At 36.5% G+C, this 23,307-nt stretch overlaps 1 protein-coding gene across 1 annotated transcript in view; it reads left to right on the forward strand.

The window, feature by feature from the left end:
• The window catches only part of TASP1 (taspase 1), an 89,846-nt gene extending 68,093 nt beyond the window's left edge, over positions 1-21,753 (forward strand). The window contains 3 exon segments of the mRNA XM_069787559.1: positions 2,887-2,997; positions 7,852-7,925; positions 20,256-21,753. Coding sequence (XP_069643660.1) covers positions 2,887-2,997; positions 7,852-7,925; positions 20,256-20,348 — 278 coding nt within the window. The 3' untranslated portion in view covers positions 20,349-21,753.
• Positions 21,754-23,307: the final 1,554 nt, after the last annotated feature.

Raw genomic sequence — 23,307 nt, forward strand, 5'->3', positions numbered from 1 at the left:
GTTTGCATAACACAAACTTTTAAGACATTTCCTGGTTTAATACTCCATTCAAATTACGCACTACAAGTCACTCTAAGCTATTTTACTCATCTCTGTATCACCCCAGTACTACTGTCATGGTCAATTCTTACAAAGTCAGTGCAGTAAGACATAGTCTCGTTTGGCATAACGAACATTTGTCCTTACTCCAAGGGCCCAACTTCTGTTATTCTTAAAGAAGTCAGCTTCTTGCTTATCTGGTGTGTTTTATGAGTGCTGAAGTTAAAATGGTATTTTATCATGTTTTTATCATGCTTTTATGATGCGCAGTGCTATTAAATTAATCCTCTTGAGTTTTCTAGTTGAAATAACAGAGTGGCAATGTATTTCAGCAAAGACTGAGTTAATACAGTCAGTTTTGTAGCTTTTGAATGTTTATCATGGACTTAAAAGCCTTTAAATTTTGTGGATTTAAAACTATTCTTTTAAACCCCCTTTTAAAAAAAGTCTCACCAAAGACATTCTTTGAGCGATTGATTACTTTTCTCATTCTGTACTCCACTGAAGATGATGAATGGTTTGTTCTTGCAAAGAAATCACTGTAAAAAATGAAAGAATTCTGATGAAAATGTAGCGTTACATGTTTTGCTGCAGACTTTTTACATGGAAAGAAATATACTGCCAAGTCTTCTGTTAAAGTTTAAAAAGACAGAGCCTAGCATATGCAAGTTACTCAGATGATTGAAAATTTGATCAGTGATGATGGCACATAGTTGACAAAAATACTGGGAAAAATGAAGAAATATTTGATTAGTTTATTTACAGACTTTTCTTTCATCTACTTTCCTGAGAGTGGGAGAAAGAAAAACACTTTAAAAAAAAGTGATCAATCCAATGTAAGCATTTCTAGAACAAGACTTAAGTGGCATCAAGTCTATAATCAGTAGTTGCTGTCTGTTTTTTTGTGCATTCATACTGTCTTAGTGTTTTAGTATGGCCTTAAATATGCTATCTGCTTTAAATACTATTTGCTAGTTGTGTTCTGCTTAAGTAGAACATTTTTAACCATTCTAATTAAAGAGATTATTTGTATTTTTCACTAGAACCTTGAAAGAACCTTTCACGGGCCTTGAAAGAGGAGGAGAAACTGCTTATTAAAAAACAAAGCAGAACTTTTCTGTCTTTTTGCAATGACTTTTCACCACAGCATACCTTATTGCCTGAATAATTTATGTAATTCAGTATAAGATTAGGTCTGCATACCAAGTTCAGGTTAAGACATTGTCTTTGAAGTATCTGAGTTTCTGAAGTAAAGGTTAAAGGGTGCATGTCCCCTGTGAAGAAAACCACTTGTTTTTTTGTTCATTTGCTTGCAGAAGTCATACCACATACTTAGCCAGCACTTGGTTGATGCAGTGAAAGTGTAAGAGAAATACTTAGCAATTTAGAAAGCATGGAGTAAAAAACTTTGATTTGAGTGGTAAAACTCTTTATAACTTCCCAAGCCTTTAATTTCTGTTTTAACCAAATATATTTTCCTGTTTTGTTACCTATTATGTTACAATTGGCTAGATTCTTGGTTCACAAGGATTTGGTCACAGTCAATGAGTAATACAGTAGGTGTAATTGGTACCTAGTAGTAATTCTTGTACAAAGCAAGTGTCACTTTAAAGGTAATATCTGTTTGTATTACATCAAATAAGATATTACTGTTTATTAAGCATACCACTTTTATTATTTTCCTGCAATATGGGCTTCTATTGTAATGACCACCTTGAATCACTTTTGAATGTGGCTGCTCTTACGTTGAGAGAAAACATGGTAAAGCTTTTAGTTTTCCTTACAGTAAAGCTTGAGGTTGGTTCTTACTGGTGTTTTTTTTGCCTGTTATTTGCATTAAAGGAGTAATTTTAATCATATGAATAGCTGTGGGCAAGTTGAAGGAGGCTGATGGGTAGATCTGCTCTAAAGTTCTTGGGGCCAGCAAATCCTTTTACAGTGTCTGTACACTAGACATAGTATACTAATTTATTTAAAAGAAATAATTGAAAAGAAATATATTAAATGACTGTTGCAATTGTATATTCAGCTTTAAATCACAGTATATTGTGAATGTGTGACTAAGGTCTCTTTGGGCTTAAGTGCAAGAACTTGGTCAATTTTGTGGCTCAAGACATTTTAGATCATATGTAAATCATACCATTGTTTCCACATTTAAAACTATAGGAATCTCATTTCAAACTACAAACCAGAAAAAGAATACTTAGACTTGATTCAGGTAACTTTAAAACTTTTCCAGCTTCTGATAGAAGATGTTTTATATTATACATCTTAAATTAACAGCAGAAAAGCCACTGTATACAGTAGGATGTGTTTGGGCTTTTCTGCTCATATTCATAAAACAGGAAGGAAGGCAGCGTACAGCAGTTTGATGATGTCTCTGTACAAAGTGCTTTAAATTGGGAAAAATTAATAAACAATAAAAGTGACCGAAATTTGCTTGATTTTTTTCATGTATGGCCATCTTTGGTTCTTTCTGTACTATAATTAATATAAATATTGAGACATGATTTTTTCAACTCGATGCTCCACTTTTCATTATCTCTTCTTTGATCCATGAACAAATGTTTTTGCACTCACAAATGTAATTTCCAATATTTTTTTTATTCCTTGTAGTTCTTTTTCATTTTTTGATTACTGGTAGATTAGTAGATTACTACTTAGAAAGTTACTCATTAGAAACACTAGAAAAAATAAAACTGATGCTTTTGTAAAAGTACTGGTTGACCTGACAGTCTTTTCAACCCTTAGTGACAAGATTAAAGGGGGAAGGCAGGAAAGTAAAATAAAAAAATACCCAAGAAACTGTGCCTATTATTAATAATTCTCCCCAACGGTTTTACCCAGGTTCACCTTTTCTAGCCAATGAAGATGGTGTACTCGGAGGTGTGATAGTTCTTCGGTCTTGCAGGTGTTCAGCAGATCCTGAATCATCACAGGAAAAGCCAACTTTACTAGGTAAGAAATTCTTACTCATTTTTACTTGAGCTAGGTGCTAACTTAAAGTGAAAGATGAAGTAAAAACTAACTGTGCATGTTTACCGTTGTTCAAAATCCACAGGGAAAACAAAAAGGAATTGAAATTGTTTGAGATGATAAAATTCTAGAAAGTGAAATAATAGTATTATCTGTGTTTGTGCTCTAAAACTGGAGAAGAGCATTCTTTCTGACTCATTATTTCTAAGCAGAATTGTGATTCAGAGGGTTATGTGGGAACCTTCTAAAACCATAGCACAGAAATAACGGTTGCTTGTGGCAAGGCAGGGTATGTTCCTCATAGAAAAAAAGTCACATTTTTAGCTAGGAGTAATGTGTATGACTGTTTACTGCTTCTCAGTGGTTTATATGCTAAAATTGCTATCTAAAAAGTTCTTTGTTCCTCCTTTTTGCAGGACAAAATGTGACAATTTGGAGGATACACTTAAAATTTGGAAGGGAAGTTGGTTTATGGCTAGAATTTTTTTGTTATGCCCAGGAAAATCTGTTCAGATAAGTTGCAGTTACTATTTGCATGTGCAGGCAACAGGAGTACTTGCTGTTTATATTGAGATCAGCAGAAAACTATGCCTCGCCTCCATCAGTAGCTGACTGGTTAACAAGGCAATGAGCTTTACAGCCCTTCTGCCCTGTTTATGTCCTAGAAACAAGATCCTCATCTGTCTTGCTTTTCACAGTAGAATAAGTGTATTATAGTAAACTGTCACGTGATTTGTCCTAGAGAAGCAGCTAGGAAACTGAAGGCTGTAGACTCCTGGCAGAGGTGGGTGGAAATACAACCCAGAGACAGTAAAACCCATGTTCTCTTTGAAGGCAGGGATTTGGGACTGGGGACATGAATTACTTCAGCATGACACTTGTACCATCTCCTTTCCTGTGGTGCTCCTCAGATGTGGGCATATGTGTCTGGTCATGCTATGTGCTTATGTATTGGGTCACATGGACCTGTCTAATGTATGTTATGCTACCACAATGAAAGTTGTATAATCCTCTGCTTTATTGTTGTTTCCCCAAGTGTTTAATGAATCGCTGCCAGTAGCATTACAGATTTAAAGTAGATTTCATAGCTTTTAAGATCTGACATGACAAATTTGGTCACCTAACTTAACTTTGTTTATTAAGGCAGGTCACAGCTCTCACCCGCTAATTCTTGAATTGCATAATTTCTTTTTAATCTATAGGCTATTGTTTAGAAAGACACCTCACCTTTGTTTTAATTCATTACTACTTTTGTCCCACTAAATCCTAACATCGTGTCACCAGATTTTGCCTGCTTACAGCCAGCCTGGAGTAGCAGGCAGAGTGTGCTAAAGGTGGGCCGGCAGATATATTCTTAACAATGGGTTAACTCACACAAAATCCAGTGTTTATTGCTGTCTGTTCAATGACTTCCAGGATGTTAAGGTCAAGTTATTACAGTTGCACAGGATGAGGTGTATGTTATCTTTCAGTTTTGTTGTCATATTACACCTTGCTAGTTTGTATTACAAGAATCTTTAAATATCATATACTACTTTTTCTGTGTTGGTCAATTTGAGTCTGATTGTACACCCTTCCAGTCATTCACTCTAATAAGTAATTTTGCTCAATACAGTTAATAACATTCATGTTTCTCTACCCAACAGTTGCAGTTTTTGTCTTTTATGCTTTTAGTTAAAATCTCATCTTATCCATAAGAGTTTAATGTACGTTTATTTTGCTATTACAAAGAACCAGAGATTTGGGACATGAATCCTCACAATTCTAATGATGGTTCTGGGATTATCCTGATGGACAACAAAGGAATTTTGTAAGGCTTGGGTGCGAGAAGGTCTTAGAAATAGCTTTTTTATGTTGTATTTTTTTGGAGTTATTACTTGAATAGCTTGTCTTTTTGAAGAAGCAGGCTGTCATATAGACTTTGACAATCATCTTACTCTTGTGTTTCAACTATTTGAAAGCCAAGACTGTCTAATCCTGACTCCAGAATCAGGGCATAGGTTGCTAAACATACAGAGAACATTGCAAGTTTGATTTACAGTTTTCAGACTGGAATAATTATGACGTTATTGATCTAGTGCAAAAGCATCCTACAACATAAATTCTATCCCTAAAAAAGAGTTAAGAAAATGAAAATGTTCGTTATTATTTAGTCAAACTTATAAGATCAACTTAACCTTCAATTTCTTACGTTTGGGAGTGAGAGAAATATTTTTATTCATTTAATGTTTGTCATTCATGTAAGAAAACGTGTGCCTATTAAGGAAGATTGGGATTTTTTTCCTCAAAAAGTAATAAAATCCCAATATATCTTACATCATAAGACTACTTGTTCATTGATTTTTGGTTTTCTTTCCACTGAAATAAGATTAACGTAGCACAGCTTATTCTAAAGATTTTTTTTCTGTACCACAGAAATTTCCTGCCCTATAGTGTATGCTGAGTTAATGTATAATTAAACATATGTAGTATTTGTGGTGTTTGGACTGAAAATAAGTTGTGTAATACTGAAGAAGTCTGTGTGTAGAATAATGAAATCTCATGTCTTTGTTGTAGGGATGATCTTTTTAAATTTTTTTTTTAAACTATTGAAACAAATGGCAAGACAGTGATTTATTAAATGGTTGAAAATATGTGAAAAGTCTTCAGATAATTATGTAATTTAGGATTTTCATTGTAATTCCACTGCTTGTAATAGCTAGCAATAACCATGTCTCAAGCTAGTACATGCTACCTTTGGTGGACAACGTAGAAGGAAAAAATTATTAAAAACTTAAAAGACTAGGCCTAGAGTTATCAAAGGCAAAGAAATAATATTTTGAGTGTATTTGGCAGGAACTGTTGCCCAACTTCTCAAAATTGAAAGATAAGATTAAATTTGTCTCCAAAAAATAAATGCTTTCACTGGCAGTTGAACCTTTAAGGTATTAGGGAGGGGTCGGCCTCATCGAACGCAGTTACATTGCACTAAATATGTTTCAGTCTCTGAAAGCTTTTGACTAACCTTTGGCGATATCAGTCATGAATCTGTTACAGAGGGGAGCAAATCGCATACCTAAATGAAGTTCATTTTTCTTATATGATGATATCTACATATCTGTCAGAATCTTCAAGTCTTGCCGGGATTGTCTAAACTTTGATGTTCTACTCAGGGTTAATTGCTATGCAAGGATAAATGGTTCAAAGGATAAGCATACTCAGCATGCTGTGACCTTCTTCAATCATATTAAAGGAACATGAGGAATAGGAATGAATAAGAGTTTTAAAACCACCTAAAGATGCTTTTTGCAGTATGTTAAAGTCTCTCTCCAAAGAAATACCTGGAAATAGCTTTTCATGGCATCTTGTGTAATTCATGTAAGGTGACTCCTGTAATCCAAAGGAAAAATTTACACTTCAGTGTAATTTCTTAAGCCCTTTACAGTATTCTATGAAATACCCTGACTTCTGATCAGCAATTCATTCTTTTCGCCCCTTCCAAATTGTGTACTTAACGAACCAGAAGAAAAATTACTGTGACATAGAGCAGGAAGAATACAGTGTGGCAGTTTATAAAGCTCCACTAGATGGGAGCTAAATGTAGGAGTAATATGACCTTTGAATTTTGTGTTGCAACTGAGTAAAGGTGTGTGTGTGTGTAAAGATACAAAGATACCTATGTATGTATCGGGGAATTAAAGATCACTGTAATGGGCTGTTTAAATGGCTGATAAATCAGGGCACTTTCAAACTTTAAAACAACACCTTACTGAATTAACATGCAATTAACCATACACATTACCAATGATTAGTTTTCTTAATCATTACCACTACAAACACAAAACTGTTCGTCTTTAATATTTATATCCTAAATTAGCTGTGAGTATACAGTACCAGAGAGTTGATGCTATATAGCAAGTGCTAGAAGTCAAGGTGATCAGACCTGAGAGTGCTTTGATGGGGAAGCCAAAATGAAAATGGGCTCATTTCGTCTCCATCTTTCTTTTCTCTCTTACCTTTGGTGCTCCTTACCCTCTCCCCTAAGAAAGGGGGTGGCTGCATATGCTTTTGATGTAATTCAGCTTACTTATGGGACCTGGTCTTGCTTTAATTTTGCCAGGCATCTTTCTTGCTTTTTATGCAGTGGTACTCTGCTTCCATTAGCAGACATCTCCTTCTTCTGCAGGATTATTTTGCTTTCACCAGATGTCTTTCCTGCCTGCTCTGTATCTTCAGTTCTCATCTTGCAGACTTTACTACTTCTGCATGTTTTCCTGTATCCTACTTGTGGAGCTAAAGCACAAATCTCCATTTGCCCATTGGTAATTACCTATTATGTATGTATTTATGCTCAGTTCTGTGAAAAATGCTTGTTACTGGTTGTTCTGCTGATAGCGTTACAATTCTACAGAATCCTTGTACACCATCTGGGTTTATGCTGTTGTAGTGTGCTTATGTTTGGGTTCAAGGCAAGCAAATGCAAGTTATATCTGCTTCTACTTTATGGGTGGAACAGGCTTCTGCTTTAGAAGTTGGTCCTATCTTTTAGCTGTAGTTGCAGTTGAGGTATTTCTCATCTTGGATGCTCCATATCATTGAAGTAACGTTCTCATTCTGGGTATTAGTTCTGCAGCGTGTGACTGCAAATAGTGCAGGAAAATCTTGTTTGTTTGATAGCTGTTTCTTTTGAGATTGAATTAATCTGGTAAGTAGTTTTTGTCCTTTAAGTTTGTTTTTTGTCCTTTCCCTAACTATATTTTAAGCTGTATTTGTTTCTTAAGATTCCAGTCTTGTTAAATTACATCTTATATTTTAAACCAAAGCATTTTTTGTGACTTCTTGCATTTTCCTTTATAGTGGAATTTCTGTGGAGCCATACAACAGAGAGCATGTGTGTAGGCTATATGTCTGCACAGGATGGCAAAGCTAAGGTAAGCCATGGACAATAGGTTGTAATACAGTAGAATGAGTGCAGAAGCTAAGGTGAATATGAAATTGTGATAATGAAATATATAAGAAATGTCTGTCTTTAAGAGAATGGAAAACGTAATGGGTGCATAAGCGGTTAAATGTACCTATTGATTGGGCATTTTGAATTCCTTTTTTTTTTGTTTGTTTTTTAATTGCAGCAGTTAACAAACCTACGTGCAGCAGTTGACAAACCTACGCTAACATATGTATTAGGTCAGGAAAAGGTGCCACAAACACATTTCCATTTCCTCTGCTGACAGTAATTGTATTTGAATAACTTTGTCTTGATTCAGTTATACTAACTATTTAGGATGGTATGGTGTTTTTCTGTGGGCATGTTTTCGTTCAGATAAAGCATTTGCACCAAGGAAGAAGGGAGAGGGTATAAATCAAACTTTAAAGTAGTTTCTAGAATAGCCTCCATGGTAACCAATTTGGATATTAACATCCATGGTTCTTTTTGTTTCTTGGGATCTAATTTTTTTCTTTTTTTCTGGAGTGCGAGAAGTAATACGTTAAAACTGAATTTAGCAGTGGAAACTGGAAAAATCCTTAACATCAAACAGTAGGGGTTAACCAAGAGCCACCTACTCTTAGGAATATTAGCACTGAAAGGAGAAAAAGGCAGGTTTTGCAAAGTAGCAACTAGAGCATTTGGGAGAGGTGTTTGGACAACGAAATGAACATGGGAGAAGCTTCAAGCAGAGACAAAATCATAATTTATGTAGATTTTTATAAATGTACAGCCTTCAGTATTCAAGGGTAAGAATGTACAATCAGAACTGGTTAAAGGAAGTGACAAAAGTGGGGGAAGAGCTAGAATTAGAAGTCAGCTCCCCGATACGGTTAAACTAATGGGGGAGGCAGGGTGTTTACTGGAATGTTTGCATGTATTAGAGGAGGAGATGACACCCAGGAAGTTTATACCAGCAGATAATAGCAAGAAAGACATCCAGCATTTTGATGGTAGAATTTAAAGGATAAATTTTAAAGCCTGGAAAAAGAAAGAATTTGAGGGCCTGGATTTGTTGGCTCTCTGCAGAAATGGCTGCTGAGGAAGAAAGTTTAGTCATCAACAGTGGAGGGGGAGAGGAGTACAAAACCAAAATCTTTCTCTCTTTCTTTTTTTTTTTCTTTATTTCTCACTGTATTTCATTTGAGAGATAAATACAAAGGAGGATGTGAGTGAGATAATAGAAGAACATACAAAAGAAGTAAATTGACATCAGATATTTTAAACAGCAAGAATGGTGGTTGAAGCATTGGGAACGAATGAGTTCATCCTCAAGGAGTAAAATGTATAGAAAAAAAAGACAAGAATGCCCCAGAAGGAGGAGGAAGATAAAAAGCAGCTGGTGAGGGAAGTGCTGGCAGAGATGTTATTGAAGTACTCACTTTCATGGCTTATGTAGAGTCTTTTCCACTTGATTATCCATGGAATAGGGTGTGTTTTTACTTTGTTTTCTTAGTATTTATTTTAGATTTGTTAGAAAAGAATCCAAACTCAAGCTAAAAGCTCAGACTGAACTGAGTGAAGCTAAAGCAAACTCAGCTGCAGATGTTCTAGTATTCTCTAGTTAGTTTAAAAGTTATTGTATTGTGTTCACAGTGAAATAAGGAGAATTATTAGAATGCGCAATGTTAAAATTATTACAGTGTGCACACCTGCGTCTGGCTTACACTGCAAGCTCAAAAGCTGTTTCTAAGGAAATATTATTGTTTCTGCTGGTAGTGTCTGTCTAATCAATAAATAAATGCTAAATATGAATCTGTCTGGTAATGAGTACTAGCATGACAGTGCCATGCCCAGAGATGTTTTCCTACTCACAGTTGCAACATTTGACATCTGGTGTGCATTGTTTTCATACTGCTGGTAAATTCTCCAGCTGGTAATCTTGATTGCGCTGACAGACACAGCTGCTCTTCTTGGTTCACTTTTAAATTATGTTTTTGACCTTCATTGAAGAGTTAATCCCCCTCCCTTTCTTCTTCCTTTGAGTCTGTGGCCACAAATGCTTTCCAGAGAAAAAACACAAATGCTTTTGCTGCTGACTTCTATTGATCAAAAAACGTCTTCTGTCATAAAAGCTGGAATTTTATTCTGCTATAACTAGGGCTAAGTTATAGATGGAAAACTGGGCTTGAAATAGAACACAATGTATTGCTAGTGGAAAAAAAAAATTCCTTTTCTTTAACAGAGTAACTGGTTTGGTACAATTAATTTTGAGTGTTTGCCATGAAAGAATAATGGTATAAGAATTCATAAAAGTATAAAATATCACTTGTTTATGACTACCATAGGAAAATGATCAGGCAGCGGCTTGTAGGGAAACATCTTGCTTTCCTGTTTTTCTAGGGTGGTAAAGAGCTTCAGTTTTTATTTCTTTCATCAGTCTAGGACTCAAGTTTTATTCTTAAACCCAGGGGTTGTCACAGTGGCTGATTTTGGGCTGGTTCATTTTAATGAACATGAAAACATATTTTTATAGCAAGACTTTTAGAAAGTGAGAAGGGTTTTGAGTGTGTACTGTTATGAATTAGACTAATATTAGTATTGTAATTATATAAAGGGGTACATACTAAAGAAAAAAAGGATCCTGCTTTATAATCTCAGTGTGATTCTTTGTGCATTGGAGGTTAATGCATTTCATAATAGGACCTAGCAGATGGTGGGCCTGAACCCCGCACAAAGACTGTGGACATATAGGAGGCTTTTTTTCTTACAAGGCACTTGGACACTTACAAGCTAGATACCAGCTCACCTGCAGACACTGGTATACTCAAGAGGTGGAAACATACTCAGCCAATTAATTATTAGCAACTCCTTAAATAGTGGCACAGGAAAGTGGGATCGGAGACTTGAAGTGGTTTGTATGTCCTGACCTGCCGGTGCTTCTGGCTGTTAGCACTGTGAGCTCTCCAAGTACTGATTCGGATGTAGCCTTGCAACTGGGGTTTATTTCCTCCCAATTTAGCAAAGACTGGGCTCTGCGGCTGGCCACTCACCTCCCAACTAGGCTGCCTAAATGCTAACTTGCTAGCCTAAATGTATAAAATGGCTGAGCCTGCAAGAGCTGTGGAACAGTTTTGCACTGTGACTAATAATTGTTTGATTTAAAGCATACTTTCTGGAAAGGTGTCCAGTCTTATTTTGGAAAGCCAGTTGCCTGGAAAAGCCACTGTTTCCTGTTGAACATTGGTTTAAAATGTTCAGTTGAACGTTACTTTAAAAATACTGTGGAGCCTTGCCAGATGAACTAAGTTCACACCTTATTGCTGACACAGTTATCTCTGGTTGCATGTCCTATTACTTGCCTTTAGCGCTCTCTCAAGGCTGAAAGTATTTCAGCTCCACCACTGATAACACTGACAATGTTATCTTCACTACCTGCATAGTGGATATCTCACTGACTTCCCTCTTGAGTCTTATGCCCTTGAACCCCTACATCACTGCCACAAACAGCTGATCAAATCATATACTTGCTGGTTCAACTGTACTCTTCTTTGTTTCTTGTCATCCCTCTTTACACAAGCAGTTTCATAATCACTTGGTGCCAGTGTTTGTCATGTATTGGATGTGGAAGGAAACAAACTCTTTGTCTGAACAGCTTTGACTCTTTTATGTACTTCTTGGAACTAACCTATACCACCTATTGCTACAACTTATCCAGGCTGGTGCCAGGGAGCCTCAGCTATGATAAGCTTAAGGGACAGATATATTGCTTTAGAAGTTGCCAGTCCCAGACCTCCTTCCTGAAGCAATACCATGACAGGTTGTTCCAGCATTAGGCCTGTTCTTTGGGAAGATGAATGGACTTCCCGGGATGTCCTGAAGCAAGTTCCTGCATTGCCATCTATATGATGGTAGAATTGTCACATAAGCTGGCACTCTACTATTTCTAGCCATTAGTGAGGCTGTTAGAATATTCTACGTTGCTGTGGAAGTTTCTGGCCACAGCCATGAGAGTAGATAGAAAATACTAGTCTGTGGACTTCCTTTGCACTTACCCAGCTCCTTCTGAAGCAGTAACTGCTGCATCAGCAAAGGTTAAGACTTCTAGATTGAAGGACGGGGAAATTAAATGTCTTTATGAACTGAGGAGGTATGTTTTTTCTTTTTTGTTATTCTGATGTTGTCTCATAAATTAGTTGACCTGAATTCAAGATCTTTGATAAACAGGTTTTTTAGGTTTCCTGCCCAAACTTTCTTCTCTGAGACACTAGTCTTCAGAATAACCTTCCAGATGTTTTTTTTCATGGATCCAAAATAGATCCAACAGCTGGTCATAGCATCAGCTAAGAGGTCATCCTGTTACTGGAGCTGTGACCTCTTTAAAGATACTCTGGCAACTTTCAATTAATCTGTTCCAATTTTCCTGAACTGATTAGGTTGCATTCTGAGAGCTTAAGCAATTGTGTTGTCATCATTGGGAAAATAGCTCTATTTGATGGCCGCAGTGTTGCTTCTTGGAGCTCTGTCCATACTGTCACAGGCAGTGTGCAATATTTGAGGTCTTAATGGTTGGTGTAGCATTTGGTAGAGCAGTTTAAGTGTCAGTTCGCCTGAAGGGCTGTGAGACCTTCTGCTTTGTAATTTGGGAGTGGGAGAAATAACTCCTTGAATTCACCCATAATGTGATTTTTAGATGTATGTGGAGAATGAGAAGGAAAAGAGGTTAGTGGGTAGGTTACAAGTTAATTGACTCCTCTTAGTTACATAGTCTTCATATTTTCTTGTTCCTTGTCTGCTTGCCCAAAGGAGGATGCTGCAAAGGAAAAGAATTTCTTCAATCTCAAATGACGGTGCAGTGTATGCCTGCAATGTGAATTCACGTACCAACTGCATCTCTTGAAGGTTCTGGTTATGGGTAGGCAGCCTTTCTTTGATTTAATGTTGTGTATCTGTGCATAATCAAGCAGGAGCACTTTTATATCCGACAGGTTCTGCAGAGTATTTGTTCACTCGAGGCCCACAGTATTCTGTGAGCAGGATGTGCCACAGAACTTTTTTTCCTGGATCTCTAAAGTTTCTTATATTATCTTAGTGACTGAGAGTAGTTGGTCGTGGATGGATAATGTTTTTGCTTGAAAATAGTTACTTCTTCACAGTGTTTTCAGTAGTGTTTGAAGTTAAGAGTGCTTTCTTCACAGTGAAAGATCCAATCTCAATACCAATAATGTGCAGTTTTGGTCTTGTGTTATGCATAGGTATTTGAAATAATTTGTCAATGCACTATGGTTCTTAGCATGTATAAATTTACTATATGAACTGTGTATAAGTTTTGGTAATTTATGCAATTATTGTAAATGTTGCAATACTCTTTGAGATATCCTTGTAGTTCAATTTCGTAGGTTTTAGTTTTTGTAACAGCTAGATTACCTAGACAACAAATTTCTAAAAATTTAGTTGTAGTATTGAATGTAATCCAATTCAGTTGCCAGTTGAAATCTCTCTTTGGCAAATATTCAGTTCTTACAACATGAATTGCTAAGCTTTATGTTATGGCAGATTTTAATATTGCAAAGCTATGTATGCCATTCTTTCCATTTTCTAATGAACCAAATTCAAGTTGCTTTGCAAGGTATGGGATAACAGTGGTGGAGAGTGTTGCATATTGCTGTGTTTGAAAACATCCGTCAGCAACAACTGCTGTGGTGGTTGCAATATGCAAACAGAAACTTAATCTTTGACAGTTAATTTCATTTTCTAGTATGAGCAAACAGTGGACAGGGAGACCATTTCCAGTGTGCTTTTTGTGTTGAGATGTTAGGTGTCATAATCAGATTTATTTGCCTTTACTAACACTGTAAAATTTAGCAAAATTACTTCCCTCTGTTTGAAGTGATACATATGACAAACGCTGATTGTAGTCATTGTTGTTGGTTTTCTGATGATGGACTTCTGTATGTTACTTTGTGAGTAAAAGGTCTGTGAAAGCCTTTTGTCAGGAGAAGGGCAGTTATCCAGTGCTTATTGGGTGAAGAAATACATCTTGGAAGAATCCTAATTCCAATTTGAAAATTACTGGAAAAATTTACTGAGCCTGTTTAGTTAATAGAAATATTAAGTCAAATAATTCAGTCATTCATTTCAGACTATAGAGACAGTCTTTTAACTTCATGAGACAGGAAAAGTATATGTCACTGTTGTACTTTTTTTTTTCTTCTTTCATCTGTACTCTTGTCTGGAGACCGGGGAATCAGTCAGAAATTTTCACTTGAAAAGAACTCTGTGCATACAGTAGAGCGTCCAGTTCTCTCATAAAAATAAGGTATTTATATTTGTTGGAAATAACCTTCACTGCTAAGTTACAAGTTAAAATATTTGGCTTGTAGACCTTTGTGGAAATAATGGGCTCTGAGATGGGAAGATAAGTTCAGCTTTTTGGGTTGAGTTCTTGCATAAAGCCAGTAGTTCTGGAACTCTCCACATATTTGGCCGACATTTTAGAATGGAGCAGAGAAGATGGGATTGTGCATCCAGATATGCAAATATAAAAGCAATAACCTGACCTAGCACCTGCAATTCAGAATGGTAGAAATCCCATTTTAAGATATATGTCAGTATTTTAGAATACCACTACAAAAGCCTGGGACACTGAGCTGAATAGATGATTGGTTGGTACATGGCTTTAGACTGTCTAAATACGTGTATGAATGATTTAGAGAGATGAAAATGCTTTAGTTTTCAACTTCCTTAAAATTTGATTTTTTTTTTCCTAATGCATTATATTAATGGTTTTAGATAGGTAAATAGCATATAGTAATATACTTAACCCACAGAATGAACTTGTGCTTGGAAAACCGTTAGCTTCCTAAACAAACCTGTATGTAGAATTAGTATTTTCAGTGCCTGAGAGCCAGAAGCACACCATCAGTTTGTCTGTCTTTCTGTCTTTTGCCCAAAAGGTAGTAATTCTGGAGCCCCTTTTTTTTTTTTTTTTTCCTCCCCCCCTTTTTTTTTCTTTTTTAAGATTTTTACCAAATGAGTTGCACATGGGATATTCTGATAGCAGCACTTACCAGTTTTTGCAGGGCACCTTCTCCTGTCATATGGCAGGTGTACATTCAAACCATGTTAGAGGGGAGCTTCCTGGTAGATGGAGCAGCAGAGGATGACTATTGGTGTCCAAATGGGCTATTACTGCCTAGAAAATAAATTCAGAATAGGTGGCCAGATGGTTCTTATGATGGAAGTGTGTACCCAGCTAGATAGCTCGTAGACCTCTGAGTGATTCTGAATTTCTAAAGAATATATGGGTTTGGTGGTACTTTTCTTTAAGTAGTAAGGTGGTAGAAAGCAATTTCATTAAGTATGTTATCTCCTTGGTCTTTCATTATATTTCATCTCAGTAGGGTGATGAATGGAAAAAGATTGTTTTATAAATTACTCTGTCCAAAGCACATCCTGAGCATGTGTCGTGGTTTCAGCCCAGCCGGTAACAAAGGACCACGCAGCCGCTCGCTCTCTCCTCCCGCCCCCCTCCGGTGGGATAGGGGGGAGACGGAGGAGAGAAAAGAAAACAAACCCTGGAACTCGAGGGTTGAGATAAAGGCAGTTTACTGGGACAACACAAAAAAAATTACAACAACAACAACGGTACTAATGAAAGAGTATACAAAAATGCACAGTGTATGCACAGTGCAACTGCTCAGCACCCAGAACCTGACGCTCCGCCACTTCCCCCCACCGAAAGTCGAGAGCTCCCCCCCGGCCGCTCCCCATTTATATACTGAGCATGATGTCACATGGTATGGAATAGCTCCTTGGCTAGTTCAGGTCAGCTGCCCCGGCTATGCCCCTCACCTCCCAGGTTCCTATAAAAATTAACTCTATCCCAGATGAACCCAGGACAGCATGTAATAGGAAAGCTAAACACATGCAGTACTCCCTAGATTTGCTTAAGAACTGAAGGTGCTGCCATCTGGTAGTTGTACTCTGTCCTGTTGGCAGTGTTGGATTGACTTCAGTTTTCTCATGCAGCACTATTTGTCTTTTGGCTTAAACTTTTATATTCATTTTACATTGTATTTATGCTTTTAATGAAAAAAAAATGAAGCTGTTGTGACAAACTAATACTTTTATGTGAATAAAAGGAGTAGAGTAGCTCTTTAAAGACTAAAAATATTTTTTATGTTAGTTGGTCTCAAGGTTGTTTCAGAATCTTTACCTACGAGGCATGAAGTAAAGTAAGCCTTCGTACAAATTTTAGTATTTTTATTTTACTTTTTTAAAAAAGGTATGCTAAAAATACGTAGCTCAAAAAATAGACGCAATGTTCATGACGAAAAGATGAAACGATATATTGACCCTGTAGCTGTTAACACTTATTCCAGAGCAGAAGGACCTATTAGTTTTGGACTCGAAGGATAGTGGGAAACTTTCCAGTATGCATCAAAAGGGACTGAGAAATAGTAACTTTGCATGGGCAGTGTCTGCAGCTTTGGGGTTGGGGGAGCTGGCTACTCCATGGTTTTGGTTTGGTTAGGAGGGAAAGAGGGAAGCGTCATGTGTTTGGATGGCAAGTACACGGAGCAAGAATCAGTGTTGGAAGGTTAGTTAGCTTGTTTGTGCTTTGTGGAGGGGTGGGAAGCAAAACCAAGTCTTTCATCTAGCATTTATCTTTTTTCCTTTTGAAATGTGGGCAAGAGGTTCCTCCTAGAAGCTGCAGACAAAGGTCTGTGGTGACTAACTGGTTTCCTAGCTGTCAGGACCTCTGCTCCTACTAGGCCCTCCCCAGCTCCACTTTTCTCTAGAAAAGCAAATCAAATCAGAATATTCTCAGGGACAGTAAAATTTCTATTTGTAGAGCTGAAGATATGGGTAGCCCTGACGTTCTTAATCTACCTTTCCTTGGCATACGGTTTCCTCAAAGAGAGGCTTCCACAAAGCTGAATGGAGTATTAATTCAGGAAAACTTTTTCTTTTCCTGTTTTTGTGCTCCCAGGCACAATTTCCCCCAGATGTGGGTTCATTCAGCTTGTAAAGCTGACAGACTAATCAAATTCAATTACAAGCTTTCCAGTGTTGTTCTTTTTTGTTTGCTTTTTATTTTTATGTTTTAAAAATCTAAACCTAATCCACTGTACAATCTGGACTTAATGTAAAATATGATGTTGGGATATAAAAATGTAACAAACTGTACAAATAAGTTCTGTGGTTGCATTTGAAAATATTAAATATTCTTTGATCTTTCTTTTTATTTACTAGAGTTTGTTCTTACGGCTAAGAACAAGGGAGATACAATTATAAGAATTCACTTGGAAGTTTATCTGAAGTTGTCTTGACATGGCAATGTTATCCTTTCATATTACTTATTAGGTAGCATATTTTAAACACTATCATCATAGATCTGTCTTGTTTTTGCTCTACATAAGGCAGCCATTGGTGAAAGTAATAAGAAGTAGTCAGTGTAAAACAGCATCTGTATTTGCTCCATCATATGAAGTATGCAAATAAACAGGATGCAAGTAAAGGCCTTAAAAAAGGTTTTGTTATATGTGGTTTGGGTGTTTCTGTAAGTGGAAATGTGCAGATGCTAGTGTATAGTGGTTTGGGGTCTTTTGTGTGGGAAACGTGTTTTTCCTTTTATAGGAAATGAGGTTTCGTACAGAAAATGTGTTTTGGACAGCTATTTAAGCATAGCTACTTGATAATGTATCAATAGATATTGACTATCTGCTTATCTCCCTCTTGTATATTTTCCTTTCTGTGCTCAAAAACTTATTGGGATATTATGCTTAACTAACTTTTTAAAATAAGAGGATCTATAAATTTCATGTGGATTCAATGAAGCCTCACATTTTGCACTGCAATTGCATAAGGTTTTATTAGGCATTTAACTTTGATTTGTGGGATAAGTCAAGCCTATGCAAAAGGTTAATTCATAACTTGGGTCAGAAAACTAATTTACACAAATCAGGTCTTTTGTAGTTATAATGAAAAAAATTGATTATAAGATTCATGATAACCATGATGGTGCTAATATTTCTTCTGTTTCAGTAACAAGCTTCCTCTCTTATGCCTCTTGGCAGCATCCTTGGCCTCTGTGCTTTTTATTGTATTGCTACAATGATGTGCTGATAATTCAGACTGATCACTGTATAAACCATCTCACTCATAAATGATGCCTGCCTTAGAGTGGACCACTGGCTTGCTTTGATTGCAGTATCTCACTAAACAGTCAGTGGATTCTTCCACTGAGGAAATTTGCTACTGTGCCCATCGTACAATGTTGCTTTTACACTGTCATCCTATCCCACTTTTCATTTAGAAATTTTCACAGACCTGGAAAAATGACTTGAGTCTCTCGGTCATAAAGTGAAAAATACCTTCTTCTGCTTGTTTTTCTTCCTTTTTCTTTTTTGTATTTTATTTAAACTTATGAAATAATATCTCCAAAAATTGTCAGTTACATTTTGGGGGAAACTAACAGATTTGAAAAGAATCTTTTCTTCTTGAAGTGGTAAAGCACAGTTGTAACCAAAACTGTTCTGAAAGTAGGAAGATGTTCGTATATCAAGCAGGAAGGCCGGAGATCAAAGTTTTAACAGTAAAATGAAAACCTTTAAATGTTTTTAATTAAATCTCATACTGTAATTTAACTGGAAACAAGACCACCTAAGAGCAGACACAAGGATACCCTTATCAAGAAAGGAATTACAAGAAGCTGCCTCTGAGATACAGAATGTCTCTGATGCAATGAATTGTGGTTACAGTCTCAAATCACTTGCTGCTCAATTGATGCAATTTATTCTTACTGAACTTTTACATCTATACTTTTTGCTGTTTGTTGCCCTCATTGCAAGTTACACATTTTTGCAGCAGTTGAATCGTTTAAATGGGATAATGTACATACTAAAACTTAAATATGTAGTTGGCTGCACTTAGAGGAAGCTGTAATTTCTAAATGCCAGCAACTTGTGAGCTTTATATCGTAGTAGGAATCATTTCTAGTTCCTAATTTAATAATTGTTTAACCATTATATTGTCTGAGCATTAATGAATCATTTGGTGAAACTTGTAACTCATGAGGGGAATGATGGCCAGCACTCTCGCTTCCATGGGAGGGATGGCTGGAGTGTAGCTTGAGCTGGTGAGTCCCTGTGATTGCTACTTTCTGCCTCAAGCCTGTGTAAATGCTGTTATCAGCCCTATTGCATTTTGGAGTTTCACTAAGGCTCTTTTTTGTGTTTTACCAGAGCCCACTCAGCAGCTCTGAAAGTAGGAAACAGTAAAGTTTGTAGAAAGATGCCTCTGACTCCTTTTTGTTGTTCTGTTTAAACACTGCTTTAGCCACTTGGCCCTGTATGAAAGCAGCCGATATATCAATAAGTGGCTCTTGCTGTAGCTCAAAATCGACAGCGTGAATGAAAACATAAGCAGTTTTCACAGTATAAAAACATGTGCAAGGGGCAGAGGAGGAAGTCATTACTTCTAATGATAAGTCAAAGTATCTTTTTGCAAGCAAATGTGCATCAGTGATAAAATGTGCCTCAGAATATAAAGGATCTTTAAGAGATTTGCAGCGTCACTGAGTTATGATAGAGTTATAAGCTGAAGTTTTGTGTACACAAACACATGTGCCCCCTCTCTGGCTTTTGCTCTCTGGCTGAAATATTACAGAGCCATCTCAAAGGCCTGCTTTTAAAACTTCTCCATGGAAAAGATGCCTGTTGACAGAAACACAATTGCTCTTCGGGTCCATTTATTTGACAGTTGGCAACAAATATTTTAGAGGAAGTCTATGGGGGTTTTTTTAGGTGGAGGTATTTTAGGTATTTTATGCAGAGAAATTTCTTCTTTGCATCCTGATCATCGCAGTTGCCTTATGCTCTGAAGTGTTAGTTTCTCTCTGTCAAATAGTTTATTGTGTCTAAGATTTCTGTAAGGTGTATTTCTGTATGCAGTACTAAACTTTTTTGAATCTCCCTAAGAAATAGACTTATTAAACCATGGAATGCCACAGTTATTTTTCTTTTGTCTTCATGCTGGATATTCCTTTCTTCTACTTTCAGTGTGCTGGGTCATCCGCTTTACCTTTTCTACCCATCTGCCATGGTCCTCCTCTTCATGTGTTAAACATTAATGCAAACAAAAAAACCAAAAAAACCCACAAAAAACCAATCGTAGTTGTTTGCAACTTTTCAAGTTGCTTTGTAGTTTGCCCTCAGACTTCAGTGATGGAACAGCTTAATTGTTCAATTGTTCAATACTTACAAGCTTGCTTTGTGTCCTGCATAATTTTGCCTCTCTTCTCACTGGATAATACTGTCTTGACTTTCCACAGACTCACATTTCAAGACTTCCTCCTGGAGCCGTGGCAGGACAGTCTGTGGCAATAGAAGGAGGAGTTTGCAGGCTGGAGAGTCCAGAAAGCTGAACAGCTGATTCCTCACTTCATTGCAAAGAATGTGAATGACTTTTTGTACAATAAGTTTTTTTGTGTTTTAACAGATGTTGGAAATTCTGCTCTTGTTTTATACCCTGTATTGCAACCATGTGCACCATAACTTGAGACAAGTGCTGCTGTAGTTTATGTTCTTACCCTGTGAATGGGGGTATGTGCATGTTCATTTTTTCCCCTAATAAAATAGGAACTCTTTCTAGTTGTGCAAAGATTATGTATGATTAATGATTGCGTTTTCATTGTTTTATATTTGAAAAATAATAGGAAGTTCAAAAAAAAATTTTTAATTTAAAGATATGGTCTCAATAGTCATTCATGGTCTAAATTTAAAAGTAACAGGCCTCTGAAGTGGCTATATAATTATGCAAAAAATGATTATGGTTTCTAAGTTTCTCAGTGGTTTAAGGAAATCCAGTGGTGGTTTAAACATGGGTTGGTTTTTTCCTCCCCAATAAGGAGGAATTTTTTTTGTCAAAGAATGGTTTCAGTGAAACAAACTAGAGCAAAATTACGGCTAGAGTTGTTTTTAAATAGTCTTACAGGTCATATCTCTGTTCCCAAACTAAGATGTTAATAGCTTCAAGCTGTATGTATTACAAAAAGCTATATGAAGATGATGTATCGTAACGCAGTCTTTATGTATAATGGAATATTACAATGTAAATAAGAAAACAAAGTTTATGGAAAGATTCGCTATTATTCTTCGCTTCTGTTTTAAATCTATTTTTGAGAGGTACAGAAATTGAACATATTACTGGATGCGAAGTGCAATGTGTATTAAATGGATGTTGGGAGGTCTGATACTAGCTTTCTTATTGATAAAGCAACTTCCTAAAGTCCAGCCACAGCATGGGTATTTATATAACTGTGTGTAATATGTATGTACTGTGCATAAATTTACTGTAATTCTTTTTATACCTTCAACAAAACTGCATTATGAAACAATGTAATCCTTGTCTGCCTTGTGAAGCATTGGCAGCTAAACTGTCTTTTGTCACCAGTTCTGATAACGTTAGCCAGGTCGCCTGAGACCTAAAAGTGAGTTCTGACATCCAATCTTCCATTCAGTACTTTTTTTCTTCATAGCACTGGCAGCAATAGAAGACTTTTGTAATTAATTCATTGTTCTGATAAGTATGCCAAAGAGAAACTAAAATAGTTAATCTTTTTCCCTGGTGGATATTTGATAATTCTGTTTTCAGAAATAGTGGATAAATAGATATTCAGACTGTATTCGCTTAATCAGGCATTGTACTTGCCTGTTTTGTAATGTTGTGCCTGCCTATAACAGACATACTTGACTGATTAAATGGTTACATTGATTGTAGTACCAATCTTTCATGGATAAAAATCTTAATAAATTTTTTTAATAGCCTGAGTTCATTTTCACTGTTATGTTACAGCATACATTGAGATACTGTCATCTTTGTGTGGTTTTTTAATTGTGACATCAGTGTCACAATATAGTTGAAGGTAGTTCTATACATCTCTCTGAATAATAAGAAACAGAGGCTATCCAGGTTGCAGAAACACAAAGTGGACTGCATCTCTTTGAAATAGTTTGTGCTATCAGATTGGATCCTCAGCTGATACAGTCATGGTCTGATGAAATGAATACCTATACAGTTTTACACTAGCTGAGGCCTTGGCAGTGCAGACTACAATGCTTCAGAAATGTTCCAGCAAAGAAGCTGTGTTGTCAGAGCCATTAAATTACTCTAACATGCAGCATTAAATAATTGTGTGGGAGCTTTGCTACATAGCGAGTGAAAAAATTGAAGATCATGTATATGGGTTTGTAAGTACCCACCTTTGAAAATGGCATTCGTTTTGGAAAAGTTAAGTAACTGTTAGCCTACTTTCATTCTAAAAGTGCTTTTCAGTGTCAACTTCATAGAAACTTTGGCATAAATTCACTCTTTCATGGAATAAGCATGGCAGAATGTCTTGTAAAATGTGTAAATTGGTAAATTGTTTCTTCCCCTTACTTGCTTACTATCTCTCCATGGAGATTTGGATTCCAGCATATAATTTTTTCCCACACACTATCTCAAAATTGTATTTGTATGTGTGTGTATATATATATATATAAAATCATAACTTGAAAAGCAAATAACATATTTTGCTTTTACTTTGCTTTTGTGTCCATATAATACTCCAAATTTTTTTTTTGCCAAAAAAGCCAGGCTTCTTCAGGAAGCTACTTAGGAATCATTGTTTGAACTTGAGCAGTGTCCTTTTTCATTGTCCAATGTCTCTTCCTTCTGTCTAGGTAGAGTAAAAAGGAAAAAAGGATTCTCTTGTCTTGAGAATCACAAGCAAGATGCAGAGCACAAACCAGGTACAGAGCTGACCACCTACCTAAGGTACTTGTGAGAAGAAAACTGTATTAGCACTTATGTATTTCTGTATCAGTAATCATGAAGACTGGCAGGAGCAGAACTTCCTATCATTCTACTCCCACTTAAGCTAATGAAAGATCTTAGACTAATTTAGTTGTGGGTCTAAGTCTGCTACCAGTTCTATTTTGGACTTAAAAGGGGCTTATGAAAAAATAAATGGTGAGGATGGACACACTTTGCAATGACATGGTCTGTAAACTGTTGTACGCGATGAGTAACCGTTGCCACTGGCATAGAGATACAGTCCAGGAGGAAATGACACAGTTGACAGCAATAGCTGGCTAAAATTATAAAGGAAGGGCAACCAGACGCAATGCATATAAATACAAACAGTTTGAATACTGTTGATTTTTATACTCAAACGCACAATTACGTGTCCTAGAGTGTTTTGTAGCAGACAGGTTGGTGCCAGAGTACAGTCTTCTGCCATAATAAATTTCGCTGCTAAAAGCTTGTAATAGCCTAAACCAAACCTAACATATAGCCTATTTTTTTGTCTTCGTTTGCTCCTTTACCTTTATCTTTGCTTC

This window comes from Haliaeetus albicilla, chromosome 7, assembly GCF_947461875.1.
Source record: "Haliaeetus albicilla chromosome 7, bHalAlb1.1, whole genome shotgun sequence".
Classification (NCBI taxonomy): domain Eukaryota; kingdom Metazoa; phylum Chordata; class Aves; order Accipitriformes; family Accipitridae; genus Haliaeetus; species Haliaeetus albicilla.